This window comes from Urtica dioica, chromosome 7 (genome assembly GCF_054948205.1).
Source record: "Urtica dioica subsp. dioica isolate 48M chromosome 7, U.dioica_male_clone48M_v1_H2, whole genome shotgun sequence".
Taxonomy (NCBI): Eukaryota; Viridiplantae; Streptophyta; class Magnoliopsida; order Rosales; family Urticaceae; genus Urtica; species Urtica dioica.
The window spans coordinates 47,420,549-47,437,059 of record NC_142762.1 but is presented as its reverse complement, the minus strand read 5'-3'; the positions used below and the strand labels follow the sequence as shown (position 1 = coordinate 47,437,059).

Genomic DNA, 16,511 nt, shown 5'->3' with positions numbered 1-16,511 from the left:
TTACCCCAAATCTTATAATGTAGTGAATAGTTTCATAACTAGAAAGCTCTCTTTTGGTGGCTAAATAATGTATCCACGGGCGAAGCCACGTTATAGTAAGAGGAAGCTTAAATCCCCTAAACGGAGTAAAAAAATATAAGTCCATTTTTTAAACTAAAATTTATATTTAAAAGTCTTGTTTCAAAAGATAACCGTGCTTGTATTTTAATTGGAAGATTTAGTTAAATAATCGATTTAAAATTAAAGATTTGCAAAAAAATTTACAAAATATGCAGTAATCAGATGTGTGAGGACACCCGCTCCTACTTTTTGAGGACTATTACTTGATTTTTTTTTCTTAATCAATGTGATTTAGGATTATGATAAAACCGTATTACAATCCATAAAAAGGTTATTAATATTATGATAAGCTCAAGTTGCTTGTAATAAATCACCTTATGCATCAAAGCCTGCAAAGCTGGGAGAGATAAGATGAACAGTGCCCAGTTAAATTCTTTTCTTTCTAACCACTAAGAATTATTTATTTTATGCTCTACACACGAGTCATATGACAAGAGAGAGAGAGAGAAAGACGTGAATTTTGTCAAGAATAACAATCAAAATAATAACGGTGTGATTAAAATCTAACATCTTGACAAACTATTAAAATAATAACGGTGTAATTAAAATCTAACATTAAATATTGTTGGCGTGGCGAGGAAAAAAAATAGAATAAAAAAAATTTGTCGGCAAATGCCAAGTACACTATTTGTTCCTAGCTAGGTAGGTGTAGTTTTGCAAACACTAGTTATTGGCTTTGATATTCATGGAACTAAAAGAGATTAGAGCGTCATGTTAGGTATTAAAGGTTAAATTATGGTACTTAGGATATTGTTTCCTTGATCATTATACTGAGAAAACTGATTTTTTCATTTTTCATTTTTCATTTTTCATGCCCATCCGATTTCTTAGTTCCGTTTGTTTGATATTTTACAGTTAAACCAGCAATTTCGTAGTTTCCAGAGTACTCCGATTCTCATCAATGTCTTCGTCACCCTGTGTATCTCCGATCCAAACCAGATTAATTCACAACTCGTTTCGTTCGTCACCGAAACATTTTCGTTGCGAAACCGAGTCGTCGCTTGAACCGAAATCTCGAAACCGAATGTTTGTTTTGGGTATGGGTTTCGTCGGACAGTTCTTTGGGCAACAGCTCAAGAACCAAGGATGGTAAACAACTTCGTTCTTTTATTTCGTATTTATTTGACTAACTGAGTAGATTGTTGAGGTTGATCGTATCAGGGATGTCTCTGGGACTTGCACAAGCATTGCGAAGAAGAAGAAGCTTGAAGACCATGGATTTGATGTTTATCATTTCGATGCAAACGAGCCAGAGTATGTGTTTTGAAATGGGTTTGAAATTGAATAGTGGATTCGAAATGAACATATGATACGTTTTTGCTCTTTCTCTGTATACATTGTTCAAAATGTATCTGTGTGCTTGTGATTTTTGGCTCAGATGGAAAATTCTAGACGTTCTGAAATGTCACACTCACCTTCTTGTTTCAATCCCTCCATTAGAGGGTATTGGAGATCCGGTACATTTATTAATTCTTAGCCTTGAAAATCACAACCATGAAAGTGTAACACTTTATAGACTCACTTTCCCGATTGAAAGGTTCTTCATCGCGAAGAGCTTCTAAAGCGCGGTCTAGTGGACGGGAATCTTCAATGGCTCGGATATATTTCGACGACAAGTACTGTTTTCCGCGTTCTCATATTACGACAATGATTTCATTCCTTTTTCATTTATCTTAGGTCAGCTGATTTTATGATGCAGGTGTGTATGGAAACTGTGGGGGTCAATGGGTCGATGAGGAGTGAGTGGAACAAAACTCACCACTTTCTCGAACAATTTTTCTGTTTTTATTATTTTTACATTCAGTGATATTACACTGTGGCAGTTATCCAGCTAACCCTTCACGTGACTCAGCAAGACTGAGATTAGCCGCTGAGAAGAGATGGTTAAATATGGGTCCCGAGCTTGGCATCTCAACTTATGTATTTCGGCTCGGAGGTATCTATGGTCCCGGTAGAAGGTTGTAATCAACGATTTTAAAAGTTGTTCTTTCAACTAACTTCAAGAAAAAACAAAATTTAAAAAAATCAATGATTTTAAAAGTGTCACCTTTTTGCTCAATGAATGATTATATCTTTAACTCCTCGACTAGGATGTCCTTTCGTTCCGAATCGTTGTCCGACTTGGTTGAGGACTCGAGACTTACTGGCTATTCTGTGATTTTGCCCGTGACTCGATTTGAAATCAATCTTGATGCTTTGGATTCTAGCATTGAGAATGATGCTTGCTTTTGAATGTGTTTGAATTCATGCTCTTATGATTTTCTCTGTTGCAGTGCTGTTGATACGATAATCAATAGGGAAGCCTTGTCAGACGGTCAAAGGAGAAGAACATCTAAATTATACACATCGAGGGTTCATGTTGAGGACATTTGTCAAGCCCTCACGGCCAGTTTTCACTCGCCTTTCACCGGGTAGTCTCATCCTCATCGTCTTTTCAAATCGGTTCTATATTCACTACCTGTGACATTTGGTTATTTGATGGAAGAACCGAAAAATTTTAGACATGTATTACAATGTCAGATGGAAGAAGAAAAAAGATGTTGACCTTTTGCATAACCTTTTCTGGGTTTATAAGTTAACATGTTGCAACGCTTTCACGCAAAATTTTCACTGCTATTTGATTTGAAGCACTCTGTTCCCTTCTTGGACGTCACACAGAAATTTACGGCCAAGTACATTCCTTTTCAGGAAAGTTTACAACGTAGTTGATGACGATCCAGCCCCGAGGGAAGAAGTGTTTTTATACGCACGTGAGTTGATCGACAACAAGTGGCCTGGTCAAATTTATTGGCCTCCAAATCAAGAAGGCTTTAGCAAAGAAGTTTCGCCGGCTGAGAAGCGAGTTTTGAATTCCCGCGTTAAGAAAGACCTTGGGTTGAGGCTTATTCATCCTAGTTACAGGACAGGGTTGCAAAGCATTATTGACCAAATTGAATACAACCCTTTTTTAACATAGAAGCTTCATTTATTTATTTTTTAGGTTGTTGGATTATGGACATAGTGTGTGTCCTTGTTTGTTCGCTTCATGGGAATCATGGTGTGGAATGTTAATGGACAATTTTGTATGGTGGGTCTTTGTTAGGTATTAGATCTTGGCGCAAAGCATAATCATGTGATATTTGAATGTAGTTGAACAATTTTGTCTGTCTTTTGTAGTCTTCCTGTTGTAGGCGGCTAAGTGGGTCATTATCCTATTTTTTTCATTTAAATAAGAGAGTTAATTAAATAGTATACAATAATCTGGATGATAAGAACATCAAGTCAGGATGGCCGAGTGGTCTAAGGCGCCAGACTCAAGTTCTGGTCTTCGAAAGAGGGCGTGGGTTCAAATCCCACTTCTGACAAAAGAGTAGTTCAGTCTATTTATTTTTATTAACTTGGAAATTGAAAAGCTTTACATTTACTCGTGTGAATTCTCCAGCTTCGGTTTTTACGGTTATGCTGATAATAAAACTTCCACTGCAGGCATGGGTTCCAAAGTCAAACGTAGATTTGGGAATTGAATTTGAGAGAGCTACGTTTGGAGAGAACAGAAAACAAAAAGAAAAAGAAAAAAAAAAAAGATGATCTCTAACGTAGTGGAACAAGCATTGATCTTGTTGACAAATTTTTTGTTCCCAAAAATAAAAAAAGGGCATTGCATTTCTCTTCTCATCCCACAAATATGGTTTTGCATTCAGTGATTTCTTTCCAGCATGACAAAATCAGGCATCCTCGCTTCCTCATCCCTTTCTCCTTCCACCTATCTATTACATTTTTCCGACAGTGCAGTAATAAAGTAATACACCTAGAAAATCCTTGAAAAGGAATTTAATTCAGAAACGAACTTATTATTAGTGAAAGCTAAAAACTAACAACCCTAGAAATACTCTAGATCGTATCGCTAATCGCCCTTCTTAACCATATTGTGGCAGGGTTCAATCTTTGCGACACCTGGCCCAGAAACCTTTCTTCTTCGAGGAATCATTCTCAGACATAGATCGACTCCACTTAGGCCCGAGAGAAAAATGACGTTTCAAGAAAGGCTTGGTGGAGGAGCTCTTCGTGCTCGAACTCGGTTCCATCCTTACACATTTTCCTTTCCTATCAGTGTTCTTCGCATCAAAAACTTCGAAGTCGCTGTCAAGGTAACTATCTACCACTCTATTCTTGGAAATCTTGCGGCTTTTTGACTTCAACTCCATTTCGGCCTTCCAAGCTCTTCTCGAAATCTTCGAAAACTGCTTCTCTCCAACCATGCAAATGGGGCACATAGGGTCGTACTTATCAGCCTCTCTGGTCATACTCTCCAAGCACTCGGCGTGATAGATATGACCGCAGACCAACACAGAAACTACTGAAAGCTCGGGGCCGCCCCAAGAAGATCTCTCCGCTAGGACCTTAGAACAAGCTCCGCAATATTGAACATCTGTCGATGGCGAACATGAGAATCTGCTGCTACTAGACTCCCCGATTCTCCCATTGATGGAGCCTATGTGTTCGCTGTCGAAAGACCATCTTTCTCGTTGAGAAGAGGCCACGAGCTCGGAAAAAGTGCGCATTGACCACCCATCCGAAGACCCTCCGTGGGACCCAGTGGCCAAGTCGTTGCTGCAAGTGGAGAGCACAAAAGACGGTCTTCCCTCGGAAATCGAATTGGTGTTTGGTGATTTCAGTCCCAAGATACGGCTATCGGACACCTGTCTCAAAAGCTGATGTCCCGGTGAACGCCGGGCACGTCTCGAGGGGGTTGAGTTAGGAATATGTGGATAATTGGGGGTACCCAAAGAATCTGATATCGGTGTTGAGCAAGCTGAGGGCATAAGGAATGAGTGATTTGGTGTAGGCGATTCTATAATTCCTGATGACTCTGCCATATTAAAATTCTTCACCTGAAAACAGAAAAAATAAATAAATAAATAAATAACATTAATGATAACAAGTAATCAGAAATAACAAATGAAAAAGATTGATCACCGAAAAAAACTTACTTTCGGCGAATAATTACTTGTCACCGACAAATCTGTTTATATCACATTTTGTACATCAGTATAATTCAAGTGGAAAAATAGAACAAACTCTGTAAAAGAATGCCAATGTGTTGGTTTCCTAGGCTATTAGCAATAATTACCTGAGGGTGAAGTCATAGGATGTGTGATTGTTCTCCCGTGGACTATAGATTTCTGAGAGATAGGGGATCCGAAGTACTCCAGAGGACTTCCTACTTCTGAAAAATGACCTCTCTCAGAACTCAGAGGCCCTTTTAACTCCATACTAGCATTCCTACTGACTCCCTGAGAAACTTGATATGACGGCGTGTCAACTTCACCAGCAACACGGCCTCGATTATCCCAACGGAAACTCCAAGAAGGTGAATAACTGGCATTCCTGCGTAAATTCTCACGTTCGTTTCTGTCGGAATGGACTCTTTCCCTCGATGCAACACAACAAGCTGAGCCCATGATGACTTTGATCCTGAAGATTTATAGCAGCAGTGAGCCAGTGACCAGGTACCCAGGGATTCACAATCAGCAGAGTACTAGATTCGTTTTCCTGAATCGAGGGGAAACACAATCACAAAATCAGGTATTGTTTCACAAAAATAATCACTGCAAAAAACTTAAGAAAACTCCAACAAATATGAAGCTGTGTTGCGGACCTTGACCTATTTTTTTTTCAAACATCATCACTAGGTTGAATCCTGAGAGATACTATGTAAACTTATAGCTTTTAGCATATCACCACTTACCAAAAACGATACAAAGGTATCAAATAGAAATTGAAATAACAAGATCTCTTCTCCTTATTTTAGGAGTGACTTCTCTGTTACCTAGTCACCTCCAATACATACAACGTATATATAAGGACCCAAATCCATATGAATCTAAATAATCACAATGTGGGGTTTCTCATTGAATTGCCTGAGTTTATTATTTACACTACAATCCAAAATTTATTTGAGAATAAATTCCCAAAATCAGAAGAGGAAAAGCCCATCACTTCTCATATCCGTAGATTATACACAAGAAGTTAATCCTGAAAACTTCCATCCCTAACCTGTAACGAAATAACAAGTAGCTTTAAAGGAGACTAATACCCTGAGATTTCAAATCTAACTTAACTCCACAAGTACCGCAATAATCCAGTTAAACTTAGTCACAGACAAATAAATAAAAAACACAAACGAAATCTACCAAAAATCAAGGAAAATCTGTAGGACCTATGATACACTAAATTCATTCACATACACAATACCAAATATTTGCAAAATCAATCTTCGGAGGCGATTTCTCAAATAAAGAGAACAAATGAAGAAAAAAAAGAACAAAAAACCTTACCGAGTCGAAGATTCTTTGATTCGTACTAAAGCATCGTCGAGCTTCTAATCGATATGCCTGGATATTTCACTTTAAATTAGAACAGTCACAATTTTATACACGAATAAACAAAATTTACAAACTCTTATTCACGCAATAAACAGAAAATCGACACACAGGGAAACCTAAACAAAAACTAGGGTCACGAAACTGTTACGCACTATGTTTCAGAGCGTAAAAGGCATAAGCAGAAGGAATGTCAAAGGCAAAATAATCTCTCTCTCTCTCTCTCTCTCTCTCTCTCTCTCCGATTTAGGGTTTCAGAGGGTCAGAAAGTGTTTCGTCCTCGCTTTACAACACCAAAGAGGAAGGAAACGGAGGGGAAGAAGAAGAAAAAGGTTATTCTAACGGCGTTAGATCACGTCGTTTTAATTTTCGCGGCAGAATGAGACGGCGTTAAATATAAGGGAGTTCGGAAGAAAACAAAAACAGAAATAAAAAGTGCCGGGCTGTGATATCACAGAGATGTATGTACGCGAGTGAGGGAGAAATGAAAAGCGAAAATCCCTAAATAAAATAATAAAAATTAAAAACATGGGGAATTGTGCCAAGCGTCTGATTGTTCTGCTTTTAAGGCTCCTCTCTCTTACTTTTTCATTTCTTTATTATTGTTTACATATTTTAGAAATAATAAAAGTAGGTTTTAGTTTACTTCTTCGTTATTTGTTGTGGGCCACGTGGAGTGCGAAGTGCGAACCACGCGTTAGTGACTCATCGTGTAATTCGACAGTCCGAATATTATCAGACTCTGAAGGAGTACAATCGCCACAGACCAGGACAACCAGTTATTGGCCTTTGACCAGTTTCAAACTCGCTGGGCCCAATATTCTCAAATTTGGGCCCAGCTTGATTCTGATAGCCACATTCTCAATTTTGAGCTACTAAAGCCCAATATATTCCGTAAAAAAAAATAAAGCCCAAAAACATGGAAAAGTAAAAAAAAAAGAATGTTTTAAAATTATTATTTTAACTGAAAGAACATAAATTGATTTACCGATAAAAAAAAGATTAAAAATGTATTACCTTTATGCGAAAAAAGATAATTGAAGTTGAAATACTTAAGTAGTAACATAGAAAAAAAAATCACAATTCATCGATCACGGATGATTTTTGTCATGTTTTTAAATCATCATTTCATTTTATTTTTATCATGTTCAACACTATTTAGGCATGACCCAATTATTTTTAACTCGATGGAAAATGACATTCAAAAACGGGATCTGAAATCACGATTGAGCTCGAATTTGCCATGTGGGCCTCAATGCATCCGTGAGACTTCTTAATCTCATGTTCCCGTCTCAAGTTGGCTTCCAGGCTCGTCCCCGTGCCTTTCACCCGTATTTATGTCTCTATATTAAACTTGCTTGACGAGCAGCGGTGCTGATCAGACAAACGATCGGAGCGGACATGCTGATCATATGGATGATTTTTTTTTCTTACTTTCTTGTGATGAGTTGGTCTTGATTTTGGACGTTTTGAACGTAAGGCTTGCATTGAAGGGGCTCAATGCTCGGATTGATTTTTGGGCGTAAGTCCCAACTTGATGGGGTCCGATAGGGCTCTTGCTTTTCGTGTTTATTTTTTTTAATATGATTGTCGAATTTTCATGATATAAAAATCTATAATTGATTAAACTACTTGTCTTTTTCTATTTTTAACAAGATATACATATAGAGTTTGTATGTGTGTGTGTGTGTGTGAGAGAGAGAGAGAGAGAGAGAGAGAGAGAGAGAGAGAGAGAGAGAGATTTGAACCTGGTTGCAAGAAACCATGAATTTTTCTGTAATTTTTAATTTTTTTTTAAATTATGTACAAAAATTTCATATGAGCTCCCTTAAGTTTTTTTTATTTACTACAGCTCTTCTTCTATCACTTCTTTGGCTCTGTCTCTGCTGCATATTTGACCAATTTTTTTTTGCAGTACGTTTCGATGCATCGTTTTAAGTTTTACCAGTGTCCTTTTTTGTATCAAATTAGTAAATGTAGTATGTTAATACTTAATACTAATATGTCCCTGTCACCATTGCCCTAGTACGTACTGATCTATATCATATATTTAAGGACAGTTTTTTTATTTTTACATATTTAAGTGGTCTTTTTTTTAATACCTATTTATTTCTTGCAGCAACACAATTTAAAGTACTGACAATTAAAGAACAAATAATATCAAACTAAAACTTGACACGTGCAAAAACTATTACCTAACTTTATATAATTCCACTTATTTTTCTTCTTAAGCGTGTGGCTTTAATCACAATTTCTTAATGCATGCACAACCACATACTGCGACGCAATATAAACTCAAAATAAATACTATATTCTATATACATAGTTTATTGGTGTAAAGTTGCGTTTAATTTTAACGTGAAGTGGAAAAAAAAAATTGTCAGCGGATCAATAAATTTATAAATACATTGAACCAAATTGGAAGATTTTTGCACTAATTGGAAGTTGGTCATAGAATACAATTGGCACACCATTCAAAGCAAGACATCAAAGAAAAAAAAATGAAATTATTTATAGCCTGTCCACTATTGTCTTTCTTTCCGGAAATATTTTAACTTATCATCGACAGCAAACTATATATATTTATCATTCTGAAAAACGTTATATATTTGTTCCTATAACCATTCCCTTTTAGTTATATAACTCTTTTTTTTAAGGTAAAAACGCGATATAACACGCTAATGTATAAATCGAATTGACCCGTGCAAAACATTAGAATTATTGCTAACATGGGAGTCTATAATTTCCAAAGTCCAAACCAGTTTCGCATGTAAAAGCAACTATAAATATCGAGATGTGTTTGACTTTGGGGGTAATATTTACCGTGTAAATAAATTATTACATGAATATTGCCTTCCCTTTTTAGCCTAGAAGAATTCAAGAATCCAATCCTTGTCGACGTAGAAGCAGATAAAACAACCGACATCTCTTTGAAATCAGTATTTCCAAAATCTCTATCTTAAAATTTGTATATAAAATAAAACAAGCATATCATCAGAGAGTGATGTTTAAAAATACAAAAAATTAGAAAAATAGTCAATTTAAACGTTTGATATTGCTAAATAACCAATGTTTGGTAAATAGTCATAAATGATGACGTGTCTTAATATGACAGTGGCTATTTACTTGATATTTACGTTTGTAAATATATAAAAATGGCTATTTACCTAATATTTACCAAACCTTGGCTATTTAGCAATTCTCAACGTTTTAATTAGCTATTTTACTAAATTACCCTTAAAAATATAATATTTTGTCAAGGAAACCGCCCAAAAAGCTCAAAAGGGTCCCTCTTCATTAAGGACCCATCTTTTATCCGCTTGATTAGACCATAAAAACAAAAATATACCATGTGTGAGTACCGAGTATTTATTACTCAATCATTATTGCTTGACGACCTAGTTTTTTGCAGCACTAATTTAAATAATTAAATTACTAATCATAATTATAAAGTTGTATTTTTTTATTTGCTTTAGCACCTACCTAATATACGTTGAGAAATACGTTGTTCATATCTCACATCCACTCTTTTTATAGAGATCATTTAAGAATTGAGAGGGAAAAAAAAATAGCTATCTTACTTTTCTTGTATTAATTTGTGTTATTTGAATTTATATATATATATATATATATATATATATATATATATATATATATAAAATTGATTATCCTTTCTATTTTTCCTTGGAATTTTTCACGTTTTTATGGTAAAATATGCTTCCATATATAGAGAGCATTAATTACATATAGCAAGATAAGAGAGAAAGAGAGATGGTACAATTTTAATTAAGAATTAATTAGTAAAACATCAAATCCGCAGAAGCGATATTATAGGGCGTGACGAATCTCGCCAGGCTGTCCATCGCAAAACCAGCACCGCCGGCCACGAAACCGTCACCGTCGCCGCCGCCGATGAGTCCGACGATCTCGTTCAGCGAGCCCAGCCTGTGAGCCAGCTCCGACATCTGTGCCCTAAGCACCGAGTTCTCCGCCTCCACCACTGCCACGTGGCCGGCGACGGCACTAACTCCGGCCGAGACCCGCGCGTTTTCGCGGCGGAGATCGTCGGCCTGAGCTAGAAGCTCGTCGAGGTGCTTCTGCTTCCTCATCCTCGATCGCCGCGCCGATTCTCTGTTCGATTGCATTCGCTTCCTCTTCCTCTCTTCCATCGCCACCTGAATCTCCGACGACGACGACGTACCGTACGAATTCCCGCTCGATGACGCCATAATCAATTATTATATATTGTGTAGTTATTTAGCGTACGTGGTTGATGTGATTTATGAGAAAACGTAGAACCAGTAGAGGAAGACGACGGAGAATGACTGAACGAGGTGGGTTCTGCGGCGGAGGGACGAGTTTATCATAAACCCGGAACGGAGGATTTCGCTTACCACCGGAGACATTTATCCGGTAACATTTAGGAAGATAATTGAAATTGAGGGGCTTTGATGCAAAAAGAGAAGGAAGTTATGAAAAAAAAAAGGCGGAATTCGTGGGCTATGGAAGGGAAAGAAGAGGAACAGGATGTTTATGGTGTCTGTGGGTTAATTTTATAGACCCAAAAAGCAAGTTCTCGTTTTTTTTTTTTTTTTGGTGAGATTAAAATTAGACAAATTTAAAGGAAGAAAGTGGAAAGGAAAAAAAAGGTTGATGATTGCACTTGCAAAGTTACACCTCTTCTACGCTTATAACGTTAAAGGTAATAGTAAAAAAAATTAAAAATAAAAATAAAAATAACCATATTATTTGAGAAACAAATTTGGACGAGTGTCTTTTAACAGGTGTTTGAGAAACAAATCTTCTCAATCTTAACCATTCATTATAAATAGAATTAAATAAACATATATTTACGTTGTAATATATTAATAATCAGATCGAACCGAATCCGAATTTGTACGCCTTCCTTCCAGATATATTTTAGATTGATAAACTCAAGTAGATACGATTTCAAATAATAATAAATGAATAAAAAAACTCATGTAGATACAATACAAATATAAATAGCACAAAAGGATAAATTTAGGAACTAAAAAGGGATATCCACCACAATTTAGGGCTAGAAGTCGGATTAATTTTCTAAAAAGAGAAACGCAATAAATAAATACGAGAGGCGAATCTCTACCCAAAAAAAAAAAATGAAGTATAGATGTGATGAGAAACGTGGGGTGGAGAAAAAATTTACACAACCGTCCAAAATTTCATTGCCAGCTGGAGACCAGGACACCTTAAAAAAAATTATTAACAATTAATTTCTCATATATTTATGAGATATTCACACCAATATTTGTCACTTATCAAAACTCAACCAAAAATAAAAAATTGACACAACTATTATCAAAGAGCCGAGAATATTTTTTTTTTTTTACAAAACTACCTTTAATTACTTTTACTTTTCTTTTTTCTTTCATTTTACTTTTCTTTCCATCAATCTCCGTCTAAATTTTTTTCTTACCCCTATTTCCCGAAAATCTCTCTATCTTAGCTAAACCCTAACCATGACTATCTTCATCAGAATTGCGAATATTCTTCGCCACCAAATCTAATAACCAAACCAGAAAATGGAGATAGACGCCTCGTCGCTGACGCATGGCCGCAATGAAACCCGCGGCACTGGAGGGAATCTCTCCGACAACCTCCGGATCGAATGCTGCCTTCGAACCGAGCCACCAATGGATCTCAAGGCTCGTCTATCGGAGTCACTGCCTCCTCTCCGGCGGCACATTGTTCATCTTCCCCTTGTATTTCTCTAATCAGCCGACATTCGAGGATTGCAACGATCGTTTTTATAGGTTTTGTGAGCTTCTTGTGGTTGTTTGGAACTTATAGGTTAGAGTATGAGTGGTAGATTTTAAGAAATGAATTTTGAATGATAAAGAATACATTAACCTTATCCATCTATTTACATTTTCTTGTATGAAATCTGACTTTAACTCTAATAAAATGGTTGCTTGATTCTTTGATTTCCATGTTTCTCATCAATGAACTCCGTGTTAGGATATTGGTAATGGAAATACAATAAAAACATTCAATAGCGACTCCAAAATCGATCGTTCTTGCTATTTTGTGAGATTTCATGACAGATTGATCACGAAATTCAAATCGATTTGTCACTAAATTGGAAAATTTCATAACAGATATGTCACGAAACATGTCACAAAATTGAAGATGTGTAAAACATCATATATAATTTTGTGACAAATTTCATTAAGGGTATTATAATCTTTTTAAATTCATTTAATAACAAATTTATTAAATTTTAATTTTTAATTGATTTTTGCTAAGTGACAAAAATGATAATATTAATGTCAATATCCTTATATTTATGTGTGTGGATTTTGTCTCCTTTGTTTCAATACCTTCAAAATTTAACCTTACAACTATAGGGTACGGGAATCTAATAGAAAGGGTATTTACGTCGTTTAAATTTTTTTATGAATTTTTTTTTAATCTCAAACGAGTTTGTTAAAACCTCTAACACTCTTGCGATGAAAAGGAAAGATTTCCCAATTTCACAAATATAAACTCGGTGATTACACTTTGAATAGATATACTAGTGAATTAAAATATATATAAATTTATAATATAGTTAAAATTTATCTAAAATTAGTGTAATAGTATAAAGTACATATGCTATATTTTAATAATTATTTTATCATATGATCAAAATTTTTGAAAATGATAAATTGTTTATATAAATCGTCAAAAATTTAATAACAGTGTTGATAAAGAAAATTTGATAAAATATTGAAAACTAGAAATTTTAGCTATTTTATAAACTAATTAGTTTTGAATAACTATTTTGTATAGTTATATATATATATATATATATATATATATATGTCTATATATGCGTGTGTATGTATAATGTAAGAATGTAATGCCCGAAAAAACATAAATATATATACCAGTTCTCTGATACATATCGCAAGGTGCATGAATGACAAATATTCATTGTATAAATTAAAGTTTTTAAAAAGGGACAAATGCACGGTGAGAGTGAGAGTATTATAATTTTCTTTTCACTCCATTATAGCGATCAACAAACCTTCACTGAGAATAATAGAAGCTTATGTTATTGATTAGCTCTTAAAAACTATTTTATAGGCAACTAACTAAGACCATACCCAAATATTCTTTTATTTTTCTACTTAAAAAAGAAGATTATGACCATATTCTTTCATAATAAATTTATAATCATTATTCTTGAATAGGAAAAAAAATATTTTTTTAATTATATGTCGGCCACAGTAAAGTTTTTATGTATATAATTATGCTCACGGAAAGAAAATACTCGTGAGAATGAAACAGAATTTAAGTATATGCAACATATTTTTTCAAAATATTTAGAAAACTATGTTTACATATTGAGGTAGTTACTTAACTTCTCCCGTTATCTCAAATTGTTTATCATGATAAATGTTTATCGTATTCATGCAAATTTGATCTATAATAACATGCATCACAATATATATATATATATATATATATACATATATGCGATATGTATAATTATATTTCTCTATATATACAAATATATAGAGCAAAAGAGTATATATATTTTGTCAAAAATAAATACGCTAGACATACAAATAATTAAACTATTAAAGATATAATATATATGTTGCCATAGACTTTTAAATAAATATCATAGTATCGCATATTTTACAAATTTAAAATTGAAGATAAATTATGTATTTATATATATATATATACATTTTTAATATATTATGCAATATTTTTTCCGTTCGATTTTCCGTCGGTTTGTCGTTTTTCTTTTTCTTTTTCGAAAACGATATTTAAAAACGGTATATCAATTATCATTTTTCATATTTTTTTCGTTCGGTTTTTCGTCAGCGTGTCAATTTTATGTAAATTAAAAAATTCGAAATGACAACGAAAACGATATTTAAAATCTTGATTAAAACTAAAAGAAAATAGGTATTTCAAAAGCAATAAAAGAAAAATGGAAAGCTAGGTGAGAGATGGGATTCCAACGTGTGGTACTTGCAATCTACTAGATTTGTTCATGTATTGATTATTCTCAGTTTTATGATTGGAGAAAAAGCAGACATAAATATTGGCCTTTGAAAGCAAATTAGAATGCATGGTAACTCATATGCTTGTTTGGCATCCATATTTGATTTTTGTTGTGACATAAGACCTAACTTTTTAACTTATTTTATTATTTTCCTCGTCATTATTTCACATTCACTTATAACATAGGTAGAAGAACTAAAAGTGTACGTGTAGGACAGAGAGAACAATTCATCAAAGTTAAAAATAAGAAAAAAGAAAAAAGAAGTGAAAAGACATGAACATGATATGTTCACTGTATACGATCTTACAAGGCTATCTATTTTTAACCTCGCAACTTGCATAGTAATGTTGTTTCATTTGACGTTATCACTATACTCTTGATAGCGACCAGACCATCGATATATAAAATATATAATATATAAATATACGAATATTGGATCGCATACGTTAAAGTTAAACAATATATATTCCCAATTTTCACATATGAAATTGGTTTATTGTTTGGAAAGAAAGGCTATCGTTTTGCATAAGATATCATGTACTCACAACTTGTCAATATTCCATTTTGAGCTTGATTAGGCCTAAAAATAAGTGGACACTAATGCTAGAATTGCGAGTTTAATGGCGTAGTGCTTATAATTAGCCTTGCATCGCAAGCACGTCAATTAGATTTCCCTAATTATACAAAGTTCACCAATTTAATTGTCTATGGAGTTTAAAGGCTTGATAGTCTTTACCATATTGATCTGATACCACAACAGTGGTCATTGTGATATAAAGGGGTAATAGATCAAGAAAAAGAATAAAAATAGACCGTTGGCAACTTGGTAAAAAAAAGATGATTAAAGTTTAGAACACAAGATTGCTCACATGGGTCTCTCTCTCTCTCTCTCTCTCTCTCTCTCTCTCTCTCTCTCTCTCTCCAATCTTAATAATTGACAGAAATGGTTGAGCTATATAGTTTGGTTGGTCTCTTTAAAAGGGCATTTAGGCAACTTTGATGTATATTTTTCAAGATGGTTTTAGGGTACCCCTATAAAGTGCTTTTCTTAGTTGGGAACAAGACCTATGAAACCAGTGTCTCTGAGACGTACTTGATAATATTATTACAAAAAAGAAAAACTCCAAAAAAGAGTTACTTACTCTTTTCTTTATAAATAGTTTGTTTTCCTTTTCTTTTATTTTCTACAAGGAATGAATAGCATCTTTGCTTCCTTTGTCTGTATAAAAGCATATCTATGTCATTTCTTCAAACTTTTTATATATATATTTATCTTTAATTGGGTTTAAACTCAACTTCAAGAAAGTTGGGTTTGGGTGTTATTATCTCTTCATTTTGGTTGAGCTCTGTAGTTATGTTTCCTATAATGTCGATGTTGATATTTAGTAATGAAATTGTGATTCCGTAGATCTGTAGACTTGGTAAACAAGTAATTAGTATATACTTTACAATGAAAATGAACAAAAAGCAAAAGGTAATTTTCTAAATCATAAACGTTGATATTTTTAAGGATAGTTTATAGAGGTAACTGCCTACTTGGTGTCCAAAATATCATAGATCAGGTCATTATCACAACAGTATTGTTGAAATAATTATAAATAATAATAAAAAATCTAAAGTACTATTGCTACCGCCTTTTATTAATTATTAATTTATCACTCACATATTTTTTTGGTCTAAAAAAACCACTAATTTCCCTATTCATGTTTAAAATGCAGCAATTTTATTATTTTAACTTATATTCCTATTGGAAAATATGATGTCGACCCTTAAAATCTAAAAAAAACTGATGAAATTTTACCAATTAACCTTGTTTCCAAAAAAATCGAACCAGGTTAATATGAAAAAACAAAATTCGGAAAAGTAAGAAGACCAAAATTATTTCGTCAACAATTTTTTTAACCGTCTTTAAAATTTGACGATCTATAAAAGCAATTTCTCACTTTTACATTATTTAATCACATAGAAAAAAATATTATTGAAACTTA

General features: G+C 34.0%; 2 protein-coding genes, 1 non-coding gene and 1 pseudogene across 5 annotated transcripts; 2 read left to right on the top strand and 2 right to left on the bottom strand.

Moving 5' to 3' along the window:
* Positions 1 to 924: 924 nt before the first annotated feature.
* Positions 925 to 3,314, top strand: LOC149392359 (NAD(P)-binding Rossmann-fold superfamily protein). Of its 3 annotated transcripts, none has more exons than XR_016300383.1 (8): positions 925 to 1,209; positions 1,282 to 1,374; positions 1,499 to 1,577; positions 1,658 to 1,736; positions 1,820 to 1,859; positions 1,944 to 2,056; positions 2,394 to 2,531; positions 2,809 to 2,979. XR_016300383.1 is itself a non-coding variant. In XM_089621392.1 (8 exons), the coding sequence occupies exons 1-8, from the start codon at positions 1,022 to 1,024 to the stop codon at positions 3,074 to 3,076; spliced, it is 1,020 nt and encodes a 339-aa protein (XP_089477518.1). In that variant the 5' UTR covers positions 925 to 1,021; the 3' UTR covers positions 3,077 to 3,314. The 3 variants fall into 3 exon arrangements, 2 of the variants coding, with proteins under 2 accessions (XP_089477518.1, XP_089477519.1); XM_089621392.1 differs by having other exon boundaries at positions 1,944 to 2,078; positions 2,809 to 3,314; XM_089621393.1 differs by lacking the exon at positions 2,809 to 2,979 and having other exon boundaries at positions 2,394 to 2,796.
* Positions 3,315 to 3,380: 66 nt separating this feature from the next.
* Positions 3,381 to 3,464, top strand: TRNAL-CAA (transfer RNA leucine (anticodon CAA)). Its single transcript has one exon. It is a non-coding gene; the product is annotated as a tRNA-Leu (tRNA).
* A 232-nt stretch (positions 3,465 to 3,696) lies between these two features.
* Positions 3,697 to 6,976, bottom strand: LOC149392357 (uncharacterized). Its single transcript, XM_089620697.1, has 5 exons — positions 6,638 to 6,976; positions 6,438 to 6,494; positions 5,231 to 5,652; positions 5,091 to 5,122; positions 3,697 to 4,991 (listed from the first exon to the last, which is right to left on the bottom strand). Exons 3-5 carry the CDS (start codon positions 5,559 to 5,561, stop codon positions 4,038 to 4,040), a joined length of 1,317 nt encoding a protein of 438 aa, XP_089476823.1. The 5' UTR covers positions 5,562 to 5,652; positions 6,438 to 6,494; positions 6,638 to 6,976; the 3' UTR covers positions 3,697 to 4,037.
* Positions 6,977 to 10,166: 3,190 nt separating this feature from the next.
* LOC149392356 (bZIP transcription factor 44 pseudogene) lies at positions 10,167 to 10,721 on the bottom strand (annotated as a pseudogene).
* Positions 10,722 to 16,511: the final 5,790 nt, after the last annotated feature.